Below are 27,406 nucleotides of genomic sequence, written 5' to 3'. Positions count from 1 at the left end.
GAACATTAGAATTGTAAGTGGAATTATGTAAATAACATAATTTGTTATTGCTTATTCATAAGCCTTATTTCTAGCACATGGAGCATCCATTTTGAAAATCCAATTACAACTGCTGCTACAACTTGCCTACATACACAGACACATAATCGTCTAGACTAGATCGATGGTCGGCCATTTGGGACGCTTGCAAACTTTACGACAACTTGCTGCGCAACAAAACACCACCCCAAAACCACCCTGCCTCCATCCCACTCCGTCCGTCTCCGGGGACAAATGGACGCAAACCTTACAAGAATCGCATCGTGCGACGGCTCAGTACGACGCAAGGAACGCCAAAACCGCAAACAAAAAGATTGACTGGATAAACAAGTGTTACAAGTCAATAGTACAGGGCTCCAATCGACAACGAGCCACCAAACCGATCAACCCCCCACACGGATGCGGAGGAATGGGACACATGGGGATTGGTTGGATAGAGATTGAATTTCGTACGTTTGAATTTTCCATCAACTTCTCCAACGCTGGATCTGGCCGCCCCCGTGGAAGGTAGGTGGCCGTGTGGAGGTTGGCTTCAGATTGACATTTCTGTTTTTTTTTTCAGAACAAGATGAAGAAAGACAACAATAAAAAAAAAGTACACCACTGGGCACAACATGAAAACAACTAAAGTTCAACCGCGTACGCGGACGTCAATCGGTTGACATACTCCTTGATTACTTCCCGATGCTCTCCCGTGCGGTGTATGTTTTGCGGTTGAAGGGGTTGTGTGTTCTCTGGGGTCCTCGGGGTGATGCTTTGCCAAAAGCAGGGGGCTACCGCTTCGGCCGACCTGGCCTCTTACGCCGACTAGTATGACGATCGAATGCACACGAGTACACGGCCTGTCATCATAAATCATCGCTTGAAGTCATAATTTTCGTCTCCACGTTTTGTAAAGCGCTGCGAGCGAGTCTCATAAGCATCACGCCGGCAAGGGCTACCGTGTACCTGGCGTCTTTCGGTAGGACCTGAACCTTACCCTTGTACTGCTTGAAGTTTATATTTTTAGCTCATTTGTAGCCATAAATACCTGCATTTTAATAGGACGCATACGAAGCTACACGTAGTATCATGCTGAATTAACAATCGCTTTCAGCTTGTGTTAAATGTTTTCTTTCTTGTTTTTTTTTTCTTCTGGGAAGCGGACACACACACACACACACACACCGAAAAACAAAAAAAGATTCCAACAAAATTGAACTCACGGTTAGTTTTCATATCATTCAGTTTTATTTTCGGTTTTTGTTTATTGCAACTAGTAACATTACGTTGGTTTCATTTTACCGCTTTACCACCCACTGCTCCACTCGTGGTTTCGTGGTTGATCTTTTCTTTTAAACTCTTCTCCTTCTTCTTCATTCTTTTATATCCTCCAATCGGGGGGGCTTGCTTCTTGCATTATTATTAGCACTACTTATTATTTCCAATTTTTTTTCTGCTCTTGTGGTTTACTTACTCTGCTTCTGCTAATCACCCATCATTACGATAATAATTTACAGTACAATTATGACTATTGCCAGTATTACAATGATATATTTATAGTATTTATAAACTTTCGTTTCGTCCCGACGGTTCCCAGATTTTCTCTCTCGCACACCGCTGGCCGCACGCTGGCCCGATGATGACTTTCGAAATTGCTTTTCCGTGCTCATACACACAACGCTCGCGCTGGGTTGTGAAAGTGTGTGGCCGACGAAAATCATCATCGTCCACCTAGATGCGCACGTATTGGATTCGTTCGTACTTTGTTATCGAACAGTGACACTCAACGACTTCCCGGTGTCTGGAGCTTCTTAGCTACAAATCTTCCCAGCCACTGACGTCACTACGTCTGACACGCTACACGCACGCGTTTTCCATCGACACTACAAAAACATCTCTTTTACACCCTGTGTGCGGTAAACATGGTGTTGCTAAGACAGTGTAGCAAAAATAAATAGCAAAAATTTAAATATTTAACTAACGGGGGAAAGAGGGGTTTCTTTTGGGGGGGGGGGGGGGGGAATAGAGGGACGGGAGAGCATTTCTAGCTTGATCGTGGTTTTTCGTTCGGGGACACTCATCTAAGATATCTTTGTTTTATACATTTTTACACTTACACTGCATTACGGTGCAATGGTTTTCGCTTGTCTAGGGATTGTTTAACGTACTTAAACCATACTCCTGGGGACCATTTAAGGATTGCGCGAATACACGAAACGCGGGAAACGCAAATACTGAACCACGAAGCGAACCACGAACGTATTGTTGTGGAAGGAAGCACAAAATGAACGCATCACGATAATGAACAATGATATGTTTCAGTCAATCTTGTCTAGTGTCCGCCCGTTTTGCAGCCATTTTGCGTTTTTTGTTTTGTTTCTATTTTTGGTAATGAAACGAAGGACAAAACAAACAAACTGTACAACAACTAACTAACGATGGGTTTCGAATGGATCGATGTGTTCGTGCGAGCAAATGGCAAAGTGAAATGCAGTTGGGATTTTTTCCACTCACAAGAAGTGAAAATGGAGGGGTAATGGGAGGAGAAAAACAGAGCAGGAAACACTTATCAGCGGCTGTCAATTTTCTAAGACAATTAATAAAGCCATCATTGAAAGAATTGTTTCAGCACAAGTGCATTACACGCTCCACACATGCTCTCATGTCGTCCTTCCTGCCATGCCTTGGTTTGGAAGTGTGGAAAATTACATCTAACGCTCTATCTCTCTCTCCCTCGCTCTCTTCCTAACGATGTTTCACAAAAATCCACCCAACAAACCTACCCACAGTCACTGTTTCAATATCGCCTCTTATCAAATAATATTTAATACAATTTAATATCACATACACTAGTTGCTCGATCTGCGCTTCCCTTTTCGTATTGAATGAGTTTTGTTGAGGGCGTGTGTGTGAGTGTGAAAAATGCGGAAGAAGATGAAAATGCAGCGCATTTTTTGAGTGTGCATTTGACGAGCTTTGTATGTCTTCTTCGCTGCATTTTTCTATTTACCGTACAAATCTAGCCGCTATTTACAACGGTTACAGCATGAATGCGTTTTGTGTCCTAGTTTAGTGTTACCTTTGCCGTTATTTGTATCATTTGGATCCTTGGTTTATGATTGTTTGGTGGTAAAATCTTCCTACTCTTTCTTAACTCTCCCAAACTCAAAGTAAAGTAAAAGCAGTGGCAGAAAAAAATATGTTAAATCAAAATTTCTAACGTTCTCGCTTGGAAATCGCTTTATGAGAAGCTGGCGCATACACAAGTTGCCTCTACACAAGGGAAAATGGAAGGAAATCTGAAATCGCAAATTTGGGATTTTTTGACAGTTTCACATCGATTCAAACTGTTTAAAAACTCCTGCAGGTTTGGGCCTTTGAATTTGTTAAAAAAAGGAATTGATTTACGTAGGAGAAAATTGTAATTAAATTGAGCATAGAAGAAAATCGGACTGGATTAATTTAATTCATCTTGGCTTGAATGGTACGAACTAATCTGCCCCTCTTTAAGACCGAAAAAATAAGATGCAATGAGGCGTAGAAGGAAGATTTTTGTTGTTTGTTGCTCACCAGGAAAAAAAAAGAATTCCAGTCACATTTTTTCAAACCACGTTTTGGACGTTTTTTTTTTCTTCTCTTGCCTCTTACCTTCCCCATGTCAGCTGTCAGCTTTTATAGGTCCTTTGCTGCCTACACGCCTGTTCACAGTTCATTTATCATGGCGAGCTTTCGTTTACTTTTTGACTATGGTTTGCTTCCGTTTACACGAATGGATCGATTGCTCAATCGCACTCATTTATTGTCCAATTGCATTAAATTGTGTTTTGTGTTGGGTTTTTGTTTCGTTCGTTTCTAGTTTGTTTTTTCGTGAAGTAACCCACTTAAGCGAATCGTTTTTTTTTTTTTTCTATCTCATTTCCAAAGGCATCGATCACGAAGGAAGTAGCCTTTAAAAAAGGGACTCTACCTTTTGACTGCTTTGTCGGTACTTGGTTGGTTTTGGTTATAAAGGGTATTCTGCACAACGGAACACTTACTTGATCGCCAACGGTCAAGGTTTGGCGCTGTTGGCCAGCACGTTGATCAGCTTGACTTCGCTGGGCCCGTTGCCGGACGGTAGCGAGACGGACGTGGGGGTAAGATTTTCCGGCCCATTGCTGGAGGTGCTGGAGGCTGGCGACGCACCGGGCGGTGGGGCCGTGTGCGAGTGTTGCTGCTGGTGGAGGTGGTGGTTGGCGGTGGTGAGGCTGAGCGGTGCGAATGGTGGCCCACTGCCGGAGGCTTTCGATATTAGCGGGCTGATGCTGACGGGCAAACCGTTGTGGGCACCGATGGTGGCTCCGAACGTGCGCTGGTACGACTCGAGCAGGGACACTTCCGGCGAACCCGGTGCTAGATGGTGTCCGTACAGATTCCGATAAAACTCGGGCCGCATGTACGGATGGTGGTGCAGTGGATTGAGTCCACGGCCGGCTAGTGGGGTAACGGGGATTTTACCGGGCGACGGATATCCACCGGCCGTTGGTGAGGAGGAATCAGAGTCCTTGCTTTCCTTGCTGGCCATATCGGCCAGTGACCAGATGCGTGGCTTTGTGCTGGGGTTCGTGCTGCCGCTGGGGGTGTGGACCACATCGGGAGGGGTCGAGATGGCCGGCCTTAGGTGAGGTGGGAAGTTGGAAGGATGCAGCAGCGGATGATGGTGATGGCCGGGGACGCCTCGGTCGTAGATGTCCGGCGAGTTGGGACCGCTACCGTTGCGCGATCCGTTCCACTCACTACCACCGGGTCGGTCCAGCATGTCTAATCGCGAGGGCCGATCGCCATCCTCACTCGAACCAGTGCCAGAATCTTTGGAATCTATTGCAGAATTCGGATAAAAAGAATTTGGCGAAAGAAAAACATCAATAATCAACGTCATAATGGCGTCTTCTTTAGAGTTGATTAATTGAAACACACTGAGTCTCCAATTGTATGGTGACTTCAATGACTCACCTAGTATTTCCTTATCGTCCTTTAAGCTCTTGTTGTCGTCGTCATCATCATCGAGATTGACATCATCGTCCTCGACGCGGTTTCGCGGTTCCCAGGTCATCTTGTTCTCCTTTTTCAATCGCCTCCGGGCGTTGGCGAACCAGGTGGAAACCTGCGTCAGCGTCATCTTCGTGATGATCGCCAGCATAATCTTCTCGCCTTTGGTCGGGTATGGGTTCTTTTTGTGCTCATTTAGCCAGGCCTTCAGTGTGCTCGTTGTTTCCCGTGTGGCGTTTTTTCGTCGTGCTCCATTCAAATCCATGCCGTACCTTGGGGGAAAAGTGTAAGAAAAGACAATGGCTAAGCAACTAGTTTCTGATGATGAAAGTCTGCAAATGGAATTTGGTGAAATGAAATGCATTTAAAAAGGGATTATTTAAAATAAACGGTGTTGGTGGGATGTAATCTGTTCCCTACGATTGATCAGACAACTCAACCCGTACACATCAGCACAGTTTAACGTTCATTCAAACTTCAATCTAATCCCTGATAACCCAATTTTAGCATTGTACTTCAAGAAACTTTTCTCATAGCCTTATGTGGTGAGCAATAATTTTAATAGCTTCCCATCTACTCGATAAACGAACATTCGGAGGCATTCGGAGGGAAAAAAACAGCCATTTTGGTCATTCCAAACCACACAGTTCTGAACACCCGGTGTCCATAATTCGACGTTGCACCATTTTATGCCCCCGGAAAGTAAAAAACCATAAAGCTGCGGTTTGGTTTGTATGATGAGAAGGGTTCGAACGATGTTTGTCCGGTCTAGTGTTGGGAAATTTTTCGAAGAACGATCGTTAGGTGTCGGTCCCCGTACCGACCACAAACAAAAACTTTCCACCTTTTCCATCCTTTGCAGCGAGTCCCTCGCCGAACAACAGGTTCGGGCTCGAAAATCGGAAGTTTTAGCAAAAACCAAAAAGACATCCGCACACGTTCGCTAACGATAGGCGGATCTGCTCGTGGCGTTTGCCATTTGTCTGTTCGACACAAGCGTCCCCCGAAAATCTATCCATAAAGTGCAGAATGAGCTGAGGTTGCAATTAAAACCGCCATGAATAGTCATCAGAATCTCCATTCGTGAGCGGGTTTGGTGTGTCTGTCTGGCCGCGGCGGACACTGGGCATCCCGGTGCGCTTCGCGCACTTTGGCCGGACAACATTTGCGTACCAGGTCGACACGGAACACGGCAAACGGGCGTGGGTTGTTCGCATATTGTGCGAACGAGCGTTTAAACATGATGATTTTCGCCCGATCTGCTCATTCTGCGTCGCGCATGCAGCGCAACGATCGAGCCTTGCATCCTTTCGAAACGAGGGATGCGTTTTTTGTTGTTGTTGTTACATCTTCTTTTTCCTGTGGCGCGAGGCTGGCGTCGCCAAGGTTTTGGGGGGGAGCAATATTGCGGTGCCACGAAGCAAAACATCGTGTTATCTTTTCGCTTAACAAGCGTTTGTTTCTTTAAGTTCGTGTGATGTTATTTTGATTTCCGTTTTCTTCTCCCTCCATTGGGCTGTTGGTTCGCTTTGGCAGGAACTGTTTTTGCCGTCCTCTTTCTCTTAACCAGCGAGTTAAGACCCGGCCACACTGTTATCAGACAATTTTTATCGATTTTCCATTTTCTCATTTTAAATTGCAACTCGCAACGGCCCGGCCAGCCCACCCAGCCCAAACATTGATGGAAAGGATCGTGGATGGATTGGACCGTGTGAGTGATGTCGTCTTTTTCTCAATTCTGGCGATGTTGGTGTTTCGATAATACTACTGCACACATTCGTTCTTTCCACCGCCGCTGGTGTATCGAAAGCCAAACAGCATGTTTTGTAAATCGATGTCATGCTAAAGGATGAAACTCCAACGAAGAAGCGGACAGGCGCTTGACACAACACATAACAGGCACGTACTATATACGGCGTCTTTTGCAGACGCACCAGTACAATCGGTCGATTGTTCATTAAGACGCTTAACATTGCATATCGGAAGGGAGGCATCGATTAACAAGGCAGGAAATTGGCATACCAAAAAAAAAATGGAAGCGACACTGCAAAACGAACCAGTGCAGCGTGAAGCAGTATCAGTTACATCTACGCTCGAGCAGTCTTTTGAGCTAACGTTAAAGTTGACGCCATGTTTTACAAGCTGCAGCGACTCTCCATTGCTTATGGCTTCCCCCATATAGGGCAGGCCGAATTTATTTGGCGAATGATGCAAACGGGGGTAGTATTGTACGTAACATAAGGGGATTGATTCGCAACAATGTGAAGAACATTTAAGCAATTATCAGAGCCATGACGTCGGAAGACGTCGAGGACTCTGTCGTCCATGTTGAGTTAGTGCTGGCGGTGGTTGCATTGGTAACAGCGCAGAGGAAGTAAACCATGAAATATGGACACGTAAACAAGCTGCTGATTATAAAAGACAAAACAAAAATAGGCCTCATGTATATGCCGGAGACTTCTGGAAACAAAAGCGTCGTTTGTAGTAAAAACTGGCGTTATTTTACGCGCCATTCAAGCATGTAGTCCTTGGAATAAGATTATGTCAGGCCTCAAGGCTTCAGAATACGGCTTTGCCATTGTCACCCAGCTAGCTAGGAAGGCTCTCATTTGAGTAGAAGCATTGAAGCGTCTTGATGCTCTGTTCAAGATTGGTGAAACTTGAACGTGAGCTCGTCCGGCATGTGTTGGAACATCGCAGGATGGGAAGCTCTAATCATTTAATAAAAATATAATTAATGGTAATTATTGCACGAGCACCGTCTCGTCCGCTTGAATCAGACGTCACAGCCTCACAAAAATTTGCATGAGTTCTGCGCTTTGAAGGATTCTGGAGGATGTAATACAAGCCCTCACATTCCGTCGCCAGATCACATTTATTTGCAGACAAATGGGAGCAAAATAACGGGGCTGGTAATGTCCGTGACACACAGCGGACAAATCATGATTCTGTACCGTGAAAAACTCATCCCACCTTCCCGCTTAACCCCTAGCCAAGACCCGAAGGAATGTGTAGTGAAGATGTGTAGTTTAGCAACTGACATGTCGTTTAAGGGCATGGGGCAGACGACGAAGTCTAATTGCTGCAACTAGAGGCACACGGACGCATAGCAGAACGAGAGTGAGAGTGTGCGATGAATGCAAATTGCGCTCGTTGTGCTCGGAAGCCTCAGCCTGGAAGCCATTTAGTAGAGTAGAAGAGCATCCAACAGCGTTGGGCATAAATTTTCAAAACGCATTCCACACGATGGTGACATTATAATGAAATCTTTTGACACTGCTTCGGGGGATTACAGGCGATTAACGCGCCTGCGAGTGGGAGAGATTTTATTGTTTCTTCCTGCCAAGGATTCTTCAACTCCTTCCGGGTAAATGGGGCATTTGCAATGGGGGGGGCAGTCTCATGCGGTAAATTAAGTGAACAATATGCTTCCCCCCCGCCGGGGCTGCCTGCGCCAAAAAACTGCCAAAATAAAAACACTCAAAACACAATTGTAAGACATCCTGCCGCTTCGCTGTCTGATGGCTTTTTGATGCATCGCTTCCTTTCCCTGTGAGGGTGGGCCAAAGTGAACGTGCCCATATACATTTGCCCCCGCGCGAGAGTCTCACCGTCCGCCGAGCGCAAACGTGGCGAATGCGCTTTTTGGTGCGCGTTCGATCGAGCGAACGTACGAACGAACGATCGATTTCGATTGCGTGTGAGACATTGGGGAGTTTTGGCTCCGGTACGACATTGTTCTGCACCGTGGAACATATTTATTAAAACATTATAAATGGTCATCTTCCTGTCACGCTCGATAATTTGTATTATTTTATGTCCAATGGTTCGGTCTCAATCACGGCCAACCCTTCGCTTTTCTCCCCCCCCTCACACCCAGCAAGCCACTCATTTTCATTCATTTCCATGTACGTCGTTGGGTTTGTTTTTTTGTTGTTGTTCGCTTCGAATGATGGGTATTGCTCGCGATTATTGGAATGTTTCGCCTGTGTCCATTCCATTATTGGTGTTGTACACCAACGAGGGCTGTTGTTTCTTCGTTCCTGCAGCCAATCTAATTCTGGGCACGCAATCGAACAAATCAATAAGAAGCGAGCCGGTTTCTAATGCTGACAGTCTAAAGCGTGTTGACCCACAAAATGAATTTAGGCAATTACCAGCAGACGAAGCGTCCGATGTGATATGTTTCATTCGTCAGTAAATTAAAAGCAGAAAAAAAGAAGCAGAACACATCCAAAACATCCCCATTTCAGGTCGGTGGGTTTGAATTCCTTGTAAACTTTCTCCATGCGTGCGTCGTTCAGCCGCGAAGCTCACTTAGTATGGGTTCCCTGGAGGCATTTTATGACACTCATAATGGGTGCTGTTATGAGCTTTGATGAGCGCCTTTTTTTTATGATGAACAGGTAGCACACTGTCCGTACCGTATGATATGGGCATTTGAATAATTCTACTTTGATTTGTCGTTGTTGCCTTTTGCAGGTTCCAGCGTTTTCATCGCACAAAACGCGATAAGGAATCGGTTTAAACGACAAACAAATGTCACTCCGCCAACCGGGGGCCGTCGCGCGTCGCGTTAAAGGGAACGACGGATTGTTCCGCTCGTGACAATCTAATGATTGAGTGCGTCTTTTACACTTTTCCTTCCCCTCTCTTCCCCGTATAGCTTTCAGTACCTCCCCAACCAACACCACATGAGCTTGTGTGCATCAGCGTTGGAATCAGCACACACTTCATTAACATTCACCAGCCGATCGACGATTCTGCTAAAAGTCCCGCCGTTACCGTGTCCATGTTTTCGCGGCAAGTGATCGTGAGCGGAGGAGCAAACGAATGTAAGAAGCGAAAACTAAAACAAACAAACAAAAAAAATCCATCGCAACTCGTTCGAAAATCACCACTCAAACAGATGACAATCGTCGTCATAAACTTGTCACGCCAACCACCGTGGAAGAACGTGTCGATGGCGATGAGGGCTGCGCGTGTTTTCGGTGGATGGGTGAAGGGTTTCCGCGATGCACAATGAGTCGGCCCAGTCGCGTAAGTTAATTGTTAATCAATTGAATTATTAGTTATACATTACCGCGAACCGTGTCGTATTTGGCCAAAGTCGATAAAACCATCAGCGGGGCTTGAAGCGAACGCATCGGAATGCTAGCGGCCTTGGATGGAGGGATTTGTCTTTTCTGTGTGTTTTTTTGCTGTTGTTTTGCTTCATTGGCATCGATCAGCTTGTAGCGGCACACTTGAATAATTAGTATTGTTACAAGCCAATCGGGGAAATCGTATGCGTCGAAATTCTGTGTTTCCTGCTGGTGAACGAAACAGGGCGAGGTGCTGCTCATTATCAATCCACCACCTCACTTTTGGTCACGGATGGAATTGGCAGTTTTGACATTTGAGTGAAGCGCGAAGGGTGGTGAAGATCGATGCCATCCAAAACTGGGCCCTACTTTTGTGATTGAATTTGAAAACTACCTTCAAAGACTATTTTACAGAGCGGCAACAGCTTGGTTTAAACCTTCATTTCCGTAAGGGACTATTTTAACAGTTCAAACAATAAATCTACTTCTTCTTGGCTTAAACGGACCTTTTAAAGGTTGCCGATACCACATAGTGTGATAGTCAGTCATCAACTACGGGGGAACGGTCTGGATCGGATTTGAACCACAGCCCTGCCGTTTGAAAACCGGCGCCTCTGTCACCTACACCACTGGGCCGCCCCTATTTTGGATTGCTAAAAGAGTATAAAATGGTTTCCCAGCTTGAAAAAATCGTTGTTATAGCCAACTAGCAATGCTTTAAAGATGTTTTGCTGATTATACAACTGTTTTAGAACACAAAAAAAATACAATAACTTTAACAAAGCAGAGAACTGTTAAACCATAATAAATTTTGTGGCATAAAACCAAACAAGGAGAAAAAAGAGGCGTTTGGAGTGGAATTAGTAGTGATCAACCTTTTGTGATGTTGCGTCACGAGCGGGCCGCCAGCAGGCCGAAGGGAACCCGCAAGACATTCTCATTTGAAGATCCTCTAATTGTTGTGTTTGTTTTAAGGCTTCGTTCCGGAGCGTCCAATTTTACGACCGCGGTGTAAATGAATACCTTTTGACTCTACAAGTAAACGACCATATCATGAAGCCTGATGACGGCGGGCACGATTGCTACGATAATGTTTTAATAGGTACCGGGAGCCGTCAGGAACGCGGAACGCGAAAGGGAATGCTTGTGGCGGTGGCCATAAAACGGCCGCTTCGTACAGATTGGAACCCTGCGATAGGGCTGATGATCAGCGGAAGCTCAATCAACCGTTGGGGTTAAATGCTACAAAGTTAAACAAAACAAGCGCACTAAAACGTAAGCCGCCTGCTTAGGCTTGTTGGGGCCCATTGATGGTTGGGGTGGTTGGGATTAATTATCGAAAATCATAACAGCTAGAGATGGTTGGGTAAAATGAAGCCGGTCGTGTGTTAGAGTTTTGGTCTCTTGAGTGAAACAAACCACACACAAAAAACTCACAAACCATTGGAGTGAAGAAAAAAAAAGGGATTCCAAATCCGAATCAATCTCCAGTGTCGGCATGGTTTCAAATCAAATAAAGTAATTGATTAATGTGAAACGATATCCGCAAATTAGTATTCAGCCGTGTCGGTTTCGCGCTTGTTGCTCTCAAACAACACACCAGACGCCCCATCAAACAGATCGTTCCTCATAATTTAGCTGACGACCACGCAAGCAACGTCCAGTGTCCTTGCCAGCTTGCCGTGAACGTTGCAGTGCAGTGTGGAGCAATTTGCATCTAGTCACATTTTTACCAATTAAACCGTTTGACTTTGGGCGAACGGCAACGATTGGGTCTGCTCGGCTGGAGGTGAACTAAGCACTGGCCCCCGGACACTTTGTCAAGCGGGCGGGCAGCGAAGGATGTTGGCGGGCGCGAGTACAAATATGTAGGCCTTTCCTTTTAAATTAATACATATTACTTAATAAAGTGTACAAATTAATAGTGACTCGACGGTGGTGACATCGTCGCAGCCGTCCGTCCGTCTGGGATCGCATTTGCATTTCACGTTCGGTACTGGATAATGAACATGGCGATTTTATGGGCATCGTCATCGAATGCCAACCTCATCAGGGCCGGTGCATTTGTCCATCTGCCCAGCCGTTGGGTAGCTGGGCAGCTGGGCGGGTGTGGGGAGTGGTGGTAGGGAAGGTTTCGAAGGAAATCCATCGAACAGGCGATCGCGATGAACGATCACTGAGCTGGGCAAGGTGTTGACAATTTATATCGTTGTAAATTTTGTTGCCCCGTGTGCGACCTCCGCGTGGTAAATGCTTGCAGTTCGTTGCGCTAACGTGGCTTGCACTTTTAGCTCGCTGCACTCTCGTTAACGCTGTGCGCTGTGGAATGGAGCAGGAACGGCAGAAAGGGAATAAATATTCAAACGCTACCACACTGATAAAAGAGATAAATTACGCCAATCCAGCCGTTTGGAGTGTCCGGTTTGGTAGTGATTGCATGATTTATCGGTCATCGCCGGTTGTGCTGTTTGCTGTTGTTGGGAACCCGGACTGATCGATGCGAAGAAGCGTTATCTTGCCACTATCCGGAAAAAAGAGCGTCGGAGAGGGAGGAGAAAAACGATCAGAAAGCCTCGAGACCATAACGATGACTTTCCGGTTTTGGCACCACTTTTGGCTGATGTGTAATGGAGGCACGTATCGGAACCATCCGCGAAAGTCAATCATTCTTTACGGTTCGATTTGACTTTTCGCCTGAACGGTGAAAATTCGCCAGACGGTGGCAATCATGGTTGGCTGAGTTGGTTAGCTGTGTATGAATTTATCATTTTCCACCATTATTCCTAACCCGTTGAACTCTCTTTATCGTGCGCCAGCAACCACACGACTAATGGACCGAATGGACGATAATTCTTCCTCGATTCGCGTTTAGCGAATATTCATTTTCTTTTTGCATTAGGATCATCGGTCTCCGTACAATTTGCTGCGAAAGCGTGAGGATAGATTTGTTTCTAAATAAACAAAAACAAAAAAACCCTATGAAATAAATAAATAAACGGCCCCAAACGGGGCGACAGTATCGTGACGAATGGACCAGGACCGCTAGAGATTCTCCGATTGCGTCAACAGTAAATCTCGCACAGCAAGCGTCAATGCTTGATTGACTTTTGATGGCAAATAATGGAGGTTGGCAATTATTCCCCATTTTGAGCGCAATCGAAGAACGTTGCGGGAAATTGACGAGCTTAGTCTGGTTGACGTTAGCAATTTAGCGTCGATGTCGAAGACAAAAAAAAAAACTACTACCAATGCGGGATCGAATTTGTAAAACTTGTATTGGCAGTGAATTGAACGGCAAACGTAAAATTATTCCCCTTCAAAGTCTTCGAATGGCTGATGCGTTCCAGCATGAATCCATTCACCCGTTGTTTCGAGTGTGTATGAGTAGGAAGTTTAAAAAATTCATTAAACAAGGAAATGACATTTTTTGGTTTTTTTTTTATACTGTCGGATTAATGCAAGGTGAGCCCACGAGACGAGTGATGTGATTGAAATTGGTCCTGATGAAAATTGGGAGTGGTATTTTGAGGCTGATTTTTTTTAAATTTTCTCTCTCTCGTTCTCTCTCTCTCTCTCTCTCTCTGTGCAGGCTGTGCATCATTTGTGAGACCTTTTGCACATGAGTCACAGTATGTAATGTTCCATGTAAATGGGATGTTTTTTCCATGCATTGCCTACGCATCATGGAAGCGGACAGGTATTTGCTTTTGCAATCGATGAAAAACAAAATAAGAAATAAAATCACGACTCGTGTCCTCACTTGTGTCGGCAGACCTACGGAGGGAGATTTTGTTTTTTGTTTTGCCTGAATGAGAATGTATTTTCCAATGATGGAAACATTCCCAACGTAAAGGGCAATGTAGAAACGAAATCTGCAGCAAGTACTACGGCCTTTCGCTGCTCATGTAATCCTGATTAAAAAGAAACGAAATTGCATGACGAACCGTAAATCCCATTTCGGCACCAGTCATTGGTGCAGGAGTGTGTGTGTGTTTTTTTTTTTCTCGGAGGGAATCGATTTTCCCTTCTCTCATTTGCGAAACTCAATTCCGGGTTTCGTAACGCCACGGTTGCTGGAGAAAACATGAGATGTAAATTAAAAAGCAAGTTCGGGTGTACGGATAATCAATGAACGATGTAATCCGATCCGAACTGGTTTGGGTTGCAGAAAGGAGTTGTTTCAATTCTTAATGAATACACCGAAAAGGTAAGTGACATCATTCGTCCGCAAGTGAGCCTCCAAAACAACCGGCGCATATGCTAGCGTTTTTATATTGAATTGCTTAAATTTTTTTACTAAATGGCTTTCCTTTATAAGATTCAAAACATGGCACGGCTTGCGTACATAAATTTAGACATTAAAGGAAATCATTGCTCTTTGCCTTGTATTTCCCATCTTTCTACTGACAGCTTGAAGAATTGCCCATTGACTGCAGGTGCACAAGCGTCAGTCAGGCAACATTTCTAGCGAGAGAAAGGGGAGAAAAAAAAACGCACAAACATCCCTTTTTCTACACCTTCCAAACTTTATCCACTCTATTATAAGGCGATAGGATCGCGGAAAGATCTTTCAAGCTAGATAAATTTCCTCCTTTTGTTCCGAAGCTCTTTGCGGTCTGAGCCTGAGCCCCCCCTTCAACCCACGAGCGTGTAGATTGATTTATTCTTCTCGCTCACCGAAACCCACCAGTTTGGGTTTCAATTCATTAGCAACACTCGGTTGACGTGCGCATCGGTGACACGAAAACGCAGCCATGCAACCTGCTCCAAACGAGGGAAGGTTGTCCCCATAGCTACAGCCGGTACGATCGCTCTTTTGTGTGGTTCATTTCCGGTTAGATGTTTCACCGTTTTTTTTTTTTTATGTTTTGTTTTGTACCTTTGCGTTCCTTCTTCGAGATGGCCAGCGATGGACCACCGAGCGTTTTTAACGGTGCTGATCCGCCTGAAGTCTGCACCGAACCGGCCACACTGTCTTCATTTCACGCCCTTATCGGAAGTGACCCGGTTGACAGGCCGGGGTTCGCTCGTTGGTGGAAAAATTGAGTAGCGCTCGACACGTTCGTGCCCGATCCGATCGGTACGGACGTGAATGGAAGGAAGGGGGCCGATCTTATCGGGGATTTAGATGATAGACACACCGACGCCGGTACGTCGAACTGTCATTTTATCTGAACAGTGGTGGCCTCAATGTCGCGTCCGTGCCAATCGCCATCTTGGGCCAATCGTTTAAAGCCCTCCGCAAGTTCGATTGTGGCAAGTGTGGTTCGGAACATAATTTACCTTCCCTGCTATCGCACGGGTTTGGCGTGTAAACGGTTGTGTTTTGCAAGCCGGAAATCGTGCAACAATCAGGTAAATTACCATGCAATTATGAGGCTCGGGTATCGTACAAAAGTGACAACCGTCATCGAATGACAGCGAAGCAAATGGGCAAAGGCAAGAGTTGGCTAAAAAGTTTGGCTCATTTCAATTTCAATCTACACGTCCATTCATTTACCAATCTTATTATGGATCAAACACGATGCACGATACGCTCAGTTTTGCAGTTTGGTGGGTGAAGTGATCACTTCCCTTTTAATCTACACCCATGCACCCGTGTAAAACATACCGAGCTGTTTAGCGGTTTGTTGAGCTGTGCTGCACGAAAACAATAGGCCACAGCAAAGCAGAGCTGACGGGGGCGGTGTCATTGTCAGCCGCGAAAGCAACATTACCGGGAATTAACATCGAACGGAATAATAAATTGGCGTACTAAACGCATCAATAATTCATATGCACCGCTACCGTCGGAAAATATGACGAGGTATGTTTCGGACTTCATTTTGTCTTTCAGAAAAGAAAGCCATCGGCTTGATGACGCGTGTTAGCAACATGGGTTGAAAATTGTCTCGGTGTGTGACGGGCTTAGCTTAAGCAAATACGGTCATTGACAAGGTGCCGGAAGACAAAAAAGTATTTAGTCGAAAAAAAAAAGAAAAGGTTTGCAAGTTGTGGTACGAGAAGTTCCAAAACTGAGCCTCACCATGTTGGGGTGGCTAAGGGCGTTGAATTTTTTTGTTCCCGCTCGATCCAACGCATTGTAAAGTGGCAGTTGACGCATTTGGCAGGCGGCCGGTTGATGTGCAATGGTTTAATTAAACGAAAACATTTGCTGCATAATTAAGACGCCTTTACATGTACTGTGCATGTTGTGAACATTCATGACTGGTTAATGCTTTCGGGGACGACCGACCCGGGACCGGTTGAAGCAATAATTAATCACTGTGCACATTTGTTAATGTTGCTTGTCGAGTGTGTAACGCACATGTACGAGAAGGTGAAAGATTTCGAAACTATTTAAACACTTCTTGCAAGTTGAGTTAGTTAGTTTGCTGTTGTGTTGAGCGAATCATGTCTGCTGCACTATCATCATACACCGACAATTCAGTAGCGATTGCACTTGAACAAACAACGAACGAACAAAAAAAAAAAAAAACGCAACTCGTGTGTTAAGACAAATCGCAAAGTCAACGATGCCGCCGGGGCGGCCTTTTTGATTTTGGAAGCAACAACAAAACCGAGCATGAAAATCGGTAAATCACTCATCAACCGCGCCAGGGACGTAGTGGCGACTGATAAACAGTTTGTTTTGCGGAACAAGTGTTTGTTTTGAAGTCCCGTCTTAAGTCAAAGGGCGTCAAAGCGCGCGCTCGCGCGCACGGAGAAAATCAATCACTAATTTATCGAAGTTTGTCCCGAACAACCGTGTTTGCTATGATTGCAGTGTTTTCTTTATTCCGTTACTTTAGCCCGCAGGGGGGCTCTTGAGATACGGTCAAGAATTATGGGGAAAACAAAAACGGCACGGGACAGGCGGAACATACCGCAGCACCGCACCGCACGTCCGCTTCATAAATGTCCGGACGCTTGGGACAGGGGTGTGAACTGATCAAAGGGATCGGCTGCGGATCTGGATGGGTTGCAGTGAGCTAAAACATATCACACACACACACACGCGGGCACGGGCGTCGTAAATTTGTCATCAACTGTTTTGGCGGCAGCAATTGCTTAGAAGTTTGTCACATGAAAGCGAAAAACCGCCCGGTACTGTGCGGTTGCCGAGCTGATGAAAGCAACGCGCGGGATGAGTAGTTCTTCAAACTTCGAAACAGCGTAGAATATGTAATCCTAACCTAATTAATCAACTTTTCAAGCTGCCTTTTTGAGCGAAGCGCGAAAGTACCCCCGAGTACCCCGAGGAACCGCTGCCAAACGGGAAATTAGGTTTGGCTTGTGGCAGTGGCGGAAATTCGGGAAACACATGTTTCGTGGCCATGTTCTTTAGTGTGAAAGATTAACGAGAGACTAATTCTTGGGCGTTGCCGTTCCACCCGCCCAACAAGCTGTCAAGTTTTTGCACCTTTGTTCGTGAAGCAACGACATTCGAAGACGAATTGGAGCACACGTCCGCCCTCAAGGACGAGTGGCTCCGCCTGACAGGTTTATTTTTTTTTTTTCGGGGGACGATAATAATAGAATTGTTGTGCTTGGCAGAGGATACTTACGAGTTGAACGGGTAGCCGAATGCCGCATCGTAGGGATGGTACACGGAGGGATAAGGCCACGGAGCGCCACCAGCAGCGAGGTTTTCCTTCAGATCGATTCCTGCGGCCTGTAAAGAAGCAGTAGCGGAGCAAAAAAAAAAAAATCTTTGAACGGTCAGAACTCTGTAACGCGGTTACATATTACATGTAGGTAAAAGAAAGTAGAATCATTCGACGTCTTGCGACGACGAATCAGCAAGTTATCAGAATTTCAGTACGGACAGCTTTCAGGCGCCACCGTTCCTTGCGATAACTGGAGCAGTAACTAACCTCCAGCCGGATCACCTCGGCGGATCACTAATTGTAGCGCACGGTGTCCGAAGATTCAGTAGGACACTCTAATTATTGTTATTTATGTTTGCCACCGTATTTTCGCTGCCCCTGCTCCCGGGGAACATTATCAAAATCGGTGCGAAGCGCCACGGCACGGACGGTTGACGCCAGCCAATTAAAATCACACTTTGCGGTGCGCGTGAAGCACAGCCACCGTTGGCGGCCGTGGCCCTTTTTTCCTCCTGCCTGTTGGTAGTTGATATTGGAGTTAAAATATTCCAAAAAAACCTCTCAATTTCGCTGGTACGAAGTGAGAGGAACCACACCAACGCCGCACATGTGTGCAGAGGTCAAAGCTGATAGTGCTTGGGGAACAAAATGCCGACATTCGGCAGGTCGAAAGGTCGTACATGATAGAATAGACAGTTCGCCGGGGGAAACAAAATCGACCATCTTTGCCACGCCATGATCTCGATCGTACTTGACGGCGTACTTATCATCTATCGCCCTCGACGTCAGCCGATCGACGTAGCTGGTGTTCGAGCACACGCGAACGATGGGAATGGGATGCTGACGATGGCGCACAGTGGCTGCCGTAACGTTTACACTGAATCTGACACGTAATTAATTTTATTGAAAACAAATTACGAACACGAAGTGCATGCATCGCAAATGGCGATGAGCAACCGAACCGGTGATAGAGTGGTAGTGAGGCCTGTCTTTAACCTACAAACGGCGGTTACTTGGAGGAGTAGTAGCAACAAAACAACTGCACAGTAATATATCAAGCAAGTAGCAATATTTGCCTCACAGTCCCAGTGTTTTGTCCTGGCTGGTGCGGGTTTCTCCCTCAAGATTGTTTGGAGTTGGTGCGTGCCGCAAAAAAAAAACCGATAAGAAAGATGGCCGGTGGTCAATGTATTCATGCTGCTTGTGATTAGACGGCCCGTGTTTTAAAACCACGGTGGTCCTTCGTTTGCAAACGCGTCTACATGATTGTTTATTGTTATTTTAGCTAAATAACACAGTTTCCTTGTGTTCTGATATTGCTGACAACGCGCTGTGATGTGGTTCTCGAGGATTATCAGCATCGCTTACGGGCAAACTCAACCACAATAACGCGTCCAGGTGACTTACTCGAGGTACTCCGTTCCAAAAGAACACATAAAACGCATCTTTTGAGGTTAACAATAAGCATCGTTTGAAAGTGAATGTTAGCAAACCTTTTAAATGTTTTCTCTCATTTAGCTTTCGACTACTAGGAACGTGCCTCGGGAAAGAATTGCGAATAAAAACATAGTTTTGTGCAAATGGTTCCTTCAGGCCGGCACGATCAAAACCCACAACATATCACAAAAATATATAATAAATGCATTCGTGCATCGTCCAAACACCATGCACACAGCGGCAGTTTGGTCGAACTGTGACGCCTTGAGTCGTTTATCTTGCCGTCGTACGACAGATAAGTAGCGCGATGTGACATTATTTTGAAACATTTTGCGTTATCGTAGCGTGACGATACAAACTGTGTGACAAACAAACGACTAAACAAATCAACAAACAAGCACTCAGACAGACAAGCTAACAGAGACCAGGCGGTAGACGGTCTAGCACCTTACTGGTCAGCCCGAAAATGCAAATCCTTGACATTGCGTTAGGTCAACATGAATAGGTAGTCTAGAGCCTAACTAATGCAGCTCCTCTACATGCTACGTTGCATGTTATTTTTGGTCCAACGAAACTCCTAAACCTAAAAGTGCGTTGTGTGCAGTTTCATGCACTTTCGCGAGGCCACCGTGGGGCGAGTCGGGTTACGACTTGCATTATTATCCAACAATCACGACCAGTGTGTGTGTGTGTGTGTGAGAGCTGGGATTTGTACACGCGTGCATCTAAAAAAGCATCACCGTGTAAATAAACGGACCGGTCGTATGACGATTACAGAGAAATCATTCATAATTTTACAAGCGAGAATGTAAACAGAAACACTCGGTAGAAAAAATAATGCTCTGAGGGGTCAGCGAAAAAAAAAAAAAAAAGAACGAAGCCCGACTTATTTGTACGATTTGTCTCGCCCCTCTTTTTCTGCAGCCCACTGGGTGGGTTATGATATTCTGCAGCATAAACACCAATACAAATGCAGCCGACCCATTTTGAGTACGTGACTTTGGAAGCTAAACAAAACCCCGTTTGCACTGTTTGCTACCATAAGAGCTCTTTATGATTTTTGCTAATATTTTTCCGCTTCAGTGGTGGTAAGCAGCAGCAGCGGCAGCAACATAAGTTTGATCGATTGACCGGACCGGGCATGATCGGGGCAGCTCCATCGCATAGAAACAGATCACGCGCCGGGCGAAGCAAATGGTACGCTGCACGTTGCAAAACAGTTTATGTTATTGTATGAGGCGAACCGTGTTCGAGCAGGCCATATTATGTTAGCGTAGTTTACAATACAAACAACCACCACCGGTGGTCAACGATTATGCCGATCGAACACATCGGAACGGGAGTCGATCTACCGCGTCGTTGGCGATCGCTGGCTGGCAGCCCTCGCCGGACCGCACAAGTCGAACGCGAAATGTTTGTTTGATTGTTGTACATCATTGGGAATGTTTTTTTTTTGCTTTTTTAGCTACTTTTTCCTTGCCTGTCTGGGGCGACTCATACATCCGGGAGGAATGGGCAAAAAGGACGCATTCGAAGCATAAAACAATTGTCATTTATCCGTGTCCTCGGGCGGTGGGATTTTATTGGTCTTTTTTTTCCCCCTTCGGTTGTGGATGCGTCACTGCACCGGAACAATGCAAGATGCAAGGAGAGGGGGAAGAAGCCAGAGGAGCCTCGTCCTAGGTAGGCGCCTGGTTAGCAGATGGTGCAGTGGGGACCAGACCAGTCAAAAGCAATCATAAAACTCTACCACGGACCACGGTCATCATCGTAAACAGGTTGTAAACGCTAAGCATATTACCGAGCATTTTGAGGCACCTCACTTGGAGAACCATAAACAGAACAATCTTCTGGCCGTATCCACTCGGTGGTAGGGTGGTAAAATAGGGGGAAAACCCGAAACTTTAAACCGGCAAACACAAAACTCCGAATGCATCATGAATGCGGAAACAGATAATTTGAGTTTTCTTATTCTCTCGAACGCCAAACCTTTCAATGATGTTTGTTGTGTGATGTCTTGATGTCTTGCTTATTTTATTCTTTTCCTACACCCTGAACCCTGCCCTGTTCCAACCGTCCAACTGCACTGAGGAGCTTCAGTAAGTTCTTCATAAATTATGCATGCACGCAGTGTTTAAGTGCTTCAAAGTCAGACACATCCAGTGTGCGGAAGGAATTGCCTCAGCAGTCTAGATACCCACCAGACCAGTAGATCGACTCTTTCTCGCTGAAATCTCTAGGGGAAAGTACCTACTCCGGAAGATTGTGACGCAAACAATTGGAGCAGGGGAAAACAATGATCTAGAAATTCCTTTCCATTCTGAAACATTCTACTCTACTTTCGTCCAATTTTTGAGCCCTCCTCAAGCCATATTTCCCTAGAGGCTGTCATGGAGATGGTTAAGATAAATTATACGTACATAAACGTAATTTTTATTTTTATTGCTGTCATATTTTTATTTTGCTTCTCCTGCCCCCTCCCCCCTAGGATCTTCGCAAGGTGTGTTCAAGCTCATCGCTTGCCTGCAGATAATATATTCCACCGATGACATAAGCAGGCAAAAAAGTGCCTTACTTCAAACTCATCATGTCTGCTCATCTATTGACCTATTCACCTGGGACATAACGCCTCGGTGCGCGTGGATGCTTGTGATAGAAATAAAGATAAACAGCACCATCGCTTCGTCACTCAAAGGTGGTCAGGAAGCGGCCCATTTTTTTGTTGTTTTTTGTGCGCTGTGTCTTGTATTGATCCTAATCCTAGTCACCTGGAAGGAAGTAGATGAGGCTCTCACAATGTCTAACAACGTTTGCCCGTATCTGCTGACAGATGAGTGAGTGCGATCGCTCCATTAAACGGTTATTTACATCCCTGTTTGCGCACCACGGGTTAGTTGGCTCGGATCTTTCTTCTGCTATCATGCAACCATGAAATGTCTTCATCGAGCGTTTACACGATTACGATCACTCGATCGTAAGAAGGGGCCATAAAACAGACATAAAGCATGTGTGTCTTTGCATAATTGATTCGTAAAAAATGCCTCGTCAGTTGCCTGCACCTTCGTGGGTGATGGAAAGGCTTTCACGTTTGTAGGTACAAGGTACGCAGTGAACGAGGGATATGAAGTTATGAGCACCACAATTATCATGCAGTTATGGCGGATGGTATTGCACAAACCTTCAGGGAAGGAAGTGCATATGTTTAAATTTTAGTTGACATCGAATTGACAGGATGATTAAGGGAGAGACATGAACAATGATTGCATTTTTAAGAGTTGGAGTTTTTAAGAGTAGTAGAACGCAGTAGAATCTTCTCAGGCTTCTCTGGGCTGAGGCTAAACGACATAAATCGACAACTGCAATAGTTCTACATGAAACAAATCCAATCTATTCCGATTTAGAGGTTCCTTAAACATAACTTGTACACCCCAAAAACGCTAAACTATCCTCCAACGAGTCTTTCATTGCACAGCAAGAGTCACAAGAGAAGCTGAACATTCCACAAACTGAAACGATCATGTTGGAAATAGATTAACACCTCTCAATGATCGTTTAAGAAAATGGGCTGCCGAGAGGAACGAGAAATCAAAACAGAGTGAGGGTGAAGGACGACCAATTGTTCACCGATAACCTCTTTCCAATCTTTGCTCCGATCCGAGGAAAGAAGAACGGATGGTGATGATGGAAGCAAAAATCCCCTCTTATAAAGTCTACTGCTTAACTACACCCCACTTTTTCATTCCTTTATGCTTTTCCAATGCTGGAAGTTTCGTTTCGTTGAAGGGAGAGAGACAGAGAGAGAGAGAGAGAACTACGGCCACATTCACCTGATGTGCGGAAGAGCAGGGCATGAAATGTAAACAGAACGTCAAAAAATTTATAGTTATCATGCATTTTATTAACAAGCTTTAAATTTATGACACTGTTTAGTTTACTTTCCCTTACCCATTCCAGCAACAAACCGCGGCCCCGGGGTTGATCACTGTTCCCCACGAGTCCACCGTTTGCCGATGATATTCATTCATGTTCAAATGTAAGCTGCTCGGATCAAACAAAACAAACATCGCTCGTCGCGCAGCATTGAGAAGCAAACGTGTGGACATTCCAGAACCCGTACGGGTTCGTACTACAACAGCTCGCGGGTTGCGAGCAGGTCCCACTTGCCTTTGCCAGAGATCTCACGGCAAGCGTCGGGTGAACGCAAACCCAAAAACGCGACCAATCTGGCCGAACAATCGAATTCGAATCATTCCGTTCCATCCCGCTGCGCGTTATGTTCTGTCATGTTGGTTGGTTTAGCTTTCCTTTATTCGTGCAGTGTAGAGAGTCTTCGCATTCGATGCGTTAAGCTGTTCGGCGTTCCCCATTCAAGGGAGCGCGAGAGAAAATCAAAGAACAACAACTGTAGCCCAACGCTCGTTAGAGGTGAATGGAAGTGGAGCTTAACAACAATAAGGCAGGTTTTTTTTTTGTTTGGTTTGACTGGTAGAGAAAAGAAGGATTTTTTTTGGTCTGTTGCTGGTTATTGTGTGTTCCATTCACATCAATATGGAACGTTTGGTCAGCTTACGCAGACCGGGAACGGTTGAACGGCTCACGGCACAGTACGGAGATTGCCCGGCGACATAAATTGATTGGGCATTATTCATAAATTTTTCGTCAGTACCGTGTGCGTGTGAGGGCAATCTGCGACCGTTTTTTTTTTTTGAGCATTTCGAGCAAAAAGCTAAACTCGAAGATCGCGGCAGAAGGCGCGGTGCGAGAGGGCGGAAATTTGAAAGGCATAAACATAACATTTGATTAAATTAAGACATTATTTATGCTAATCGATGGTAATTTTTTTATTGATTCAATCATCATCATACCCCCAGGGGGGGAAAAGATATGATGATGATTTGGATGGAAGCTTCCCGTGTTGTGAGAGATTATGAGATAAACACGAGAGAAGCTGCACACGTTTTGCTGTATTTTAATCGTTTTTGTATTCGTTGTCACGCTTGTCGTCTTAGTGGAGCATTCTTCGAGAGGCTGGCCGGACTTCTTGTTGGCAAAACTTGTTTTTTCGTAGATTTTATAACTCCTTGGTTTGTTTTTGGTTTTCTGGAAACATGCATAATAGATTCAAAAATTGACCGAAATAGAGGCGCCCCGCAATTACTTTAGCTAACCACAACCGGTAACTAGAGTAATGGCCATATAATAACGATCACATCAACATCACAGCATTATTATGGTCATGTTCGTCGGTGGTTATCTTTCGGGGCATGTTGGTACATGAAGAACTCATCCACACAGATGAAACAGATGCTTACAAAACGGCGAAAAATCGCAGCACAGAGTCACCAACCAGAAGCTCCATGAACGGACACCTTTTTCGACAGTTGGGTCGCTCTGCACACTCTGTCGAGGTTGTGTCCAACATCCATACGAACATTTTAGCTGCCCCCCCTCTTGCTATGTACCTCGTGCATGATCTTGCATGTGGGTAGCGAGTTTTTTCAGCATCAGACCGCTAGGTTTTATAACGTGTCTTTATCACCTTCGTTTTTTAGCTGAAGTCACATCGTCCCTATGTCTATGATGCTCTGTAGATGACTACCGAAAAAAAGTCATATATGTGCATGAAGAAGAAGTGAAGGATTAAAATAAAAAAAAAACACTGGCATAGAGCCACAGATTGTACATAAGGTTCCGTAGCATGGGGAGATCGGTCGCTTTTTGTGGGTCCCAGAGCATTGTACGAGACGGCTAGTCTAGAAAAATATGTCGCGAAATTCGAAAAAGGAAACAGTTTTCCAGTTTGCAAAAAATCCTCGTGCTGGCTTGTGATTGTGATACAATATCACAAACCTAGTGGAATTGGTGTTATCTTCAGAGGCTTGGTTTTCGTTAAATCGCAATTAAAAGAGCATATCGCAACGTTCGACAATCGTTTTTGTGCTTTAAAATCATTTTTGTTGAATCTTAACTAGAACTTCGACAATTTTCCGCGCAGTTCTCGATTCAAATCGGTTGAAAATGGGTTCGAAAGTGCGTTTGGGAAGGATTTTCGTTGTGAAATTCGATAAATCCATTATTTGGATTAGTTTTTGGTCCTTCTTCACGATATCTGAAGGTATCGCCGAATCAATCAATTTTTAAAGTTTGATGGAATGACCCAAAATATTTTTACTCTTTTACCAACTGTCGATGAGCTTCAGCTACTGTTGTGGTTCAGTAATTTAAATTAATCAATTAATTATCTAAATAACATAGTTGTGACAGCTTATGCATGCTATCATCCACGAAAAACTTAGCCTGTTATGAGTTTGATGTAAAAAAAGGCCTCAAAACTTACCGCTGGATTTGCATAGAACGGAGCCTGATCGGCACCGATGGCAGGAAAGTAGGCGGCCATCGTTTCCGGCGAGTACGGTGCACTGTACATTGAGAGCGGAACACCACCGGGCCCGGCTATTCCGGCACTCGCTAACCGCTGGTAGCTGATGAGATCATACTGACACGAGCACACCGTCTGACCGGAGATGGGATCGGTAAAGATGGGTCGCCCCGTATCGCAGCAGCGTCCACCGGAACCGCCGCCACCACCGGCTCCCCCTGCCCCGCCCGGACCGGACGTCGGTGGACCGGAGGTGGCGGAACAGGGCGATGCACTCCGGGCGCTCGGCGGTACTGTTGTGACGGCCATCGCGACTGGCGCTGTCGGTGGTGAGGATGGCGCAGACGGTACGGTCGGTGTAGTGCTCTGTGTAAAGCGGGAAAGAGAAGAAACAAAGCTGGATGAGTGAGATTTGACGACAGTGTGCCACTCGATTCTTGTACAATTTTAACTACAAGCTCGACGAGGACGAGGACGAGAGCTGCGAAACAAATTATTGCACGCTTGAAATTGCTGCGCCTTTCCACTTTCGGGCAGGACGGGGAACAAACAAGGGAATTGTAGCGCTTCTGTCAGGAACGTGATGATTGCAGGTGAGTCACTTTTTGTCTTGTTTTCGGTGTAATGAGAAAAAGGTCCAGAATCGAGAGCAAAGTTGCGCACCGAAAGCCTGCTAGCATGCAGCGACAAGAACACGCACCTGAAGGAATGCAATAATAACATGATTAAGCCGCAAGCAATCGTACATCGGTGGCGGGGGCCCGGGCCCGGGCTGATATTGGCAACTGTCAACCGCATGTCAAATGTCAAAATCAATCGTGACGGACATAATCACGCGCCTGGTGAAGCAGGAACAAGGGCTCGGGGTGATACGATCCGATTGTGCGTACTATCAGTACCGGTCCCCGGTGAGTGGACGGGGAAGGGATTGAAGGATAAAAACAACTACCGGTTCACTGCAAGTAGCTGACGACTACGCAGACACACTTGGCAACCGTTTCTAACGCTCCGCGTTGATTGCGGTACGAGGTGCAAGAGCGCGCTGTACAAATACAACTCCCCTATAAAGCTCCCTATCAATATTGACTCTATAAATCACGTACGCATATAAAGTGAACCAATTTAATGTAATTACAAATACCGCGTCCTCGCGATCGATAACCAGGTCCACCCAACCAGGAGCCCTCCGTGTTTGTGTGTGTGTGTGTGTGTGTGTGTGTGTGTGTGTGCATGTGTGGTACGATTGGTTTGAGTATGTGCAAACACAGGCTAAATAACTTGTGCTGATGTGATCGCTTCGAACAAGCGACCCGGGGACTTCTTATCAGGGAGACTTGAACACCGGAACGCGCACGCTACCACTGCTGGCTATGGCTGGCTATGGTCCGACATGATGATGCCGGGGCAGGAGAACCTTTCTCCTTCCACCAGGTTAAATTGAACAGCGTTCTGTCTGTTGCGCAGTCATTGATAACAGCACTCGCGCAATGCCTGCCATGACAAAACCTGCGAACTCGCATCGATGTTCGACAACATGCGACGGTCACTACAAAATCAACCCAAGCGCATGTTTGTCTAGCACGGCCGCATCACCGCACGACCGTTGCATTGACCTGTAACTTGGGCTTTGGGTGTAGCTTTGCGAATTTACGTCCCATTAACTTCACCCGGATCTCTTCGCTATCAAACGCAGGACACAGGAGAGATGTTGTGGATATATTCGTTTTGAAGCTATAATTTATCCGCCATTTCAACCAAGCGAACCTAGCGAACTAGACGCATGCATCTGTGATCTGTGTGCATGATGTGCGCTAAAACGACCATAACTGTTCTGATTGTTTGACCATTAAATTGGCGCCCTTCATACG

General features: G+C 45.5%; 2 protein-coding genes across 2 annotated transcripts in view; both read right to left on the bottom strand.

Moving 5' to 3' along the window:
- The window catches only part of LOC126562041 (uncharacterized), a 307,548-nt gene extending 286,938 nt beyond the window's left edge, over positions 1-20,610 (bottom strand). Inside the window, exon 1 of the mRNA XM_050218453.1 lies at positions 20,598-20,610. The gene's annotated coding sequence lies outside the window, so the exon portion shown is untranslated. The remainder of the gene's footprint in view (positions 1-20,597) is intronic.
- The window catches only part of LOC126561927 (homeobox protein araucan), a 59,147-nt gene continuing 35,780 nt past the window's right edge, over positions 4,040-27,406 (bottom strand). Inside the window, exons 2-5 of the mRNA XM_050218305.1 lie at positions 25,497-25,904; positions 17,681-17,787; positions 5,014-5,321; positions 4,040-4,878 (exon numbers count right to left, since the gene is read on the bottom strand). Of these exons, the coding sequence (XP_050074262.1) occupies positions 4,073-4,878; positions 5,014-5,321; positions 17,681-17,787; positions 25,497-25,904 (1,629 nt within the window). The 3' untranslated portion in view covers positions 4,040-4,072. The remainder of the gene's footprint in view (positions 4,879-5,013; positions 5,322-17,680; positions 17,788-25,496; positions 25,905-27,406) is intronic.

The sequence above is a fragment of the Anopheles maculipalpis genome, chromosome 3RL (genome assembly GCF_943734695.1).
Source record: "Anopheles maculipalpis chromosome 3RL, idAnoMacuDA_375_x, whole genome shotgun sequence".
Classification (NCBI taxonomy): domain Eukaryota; kingdom Metazoa; phylum Arthropoda; class Insecta; order Diptera; family Culicidae; genus Anopheles; species Anopheles maculipalpis.
This window is presented reverse-complemented; position numbering and strand designations above follow the sequence as displayed.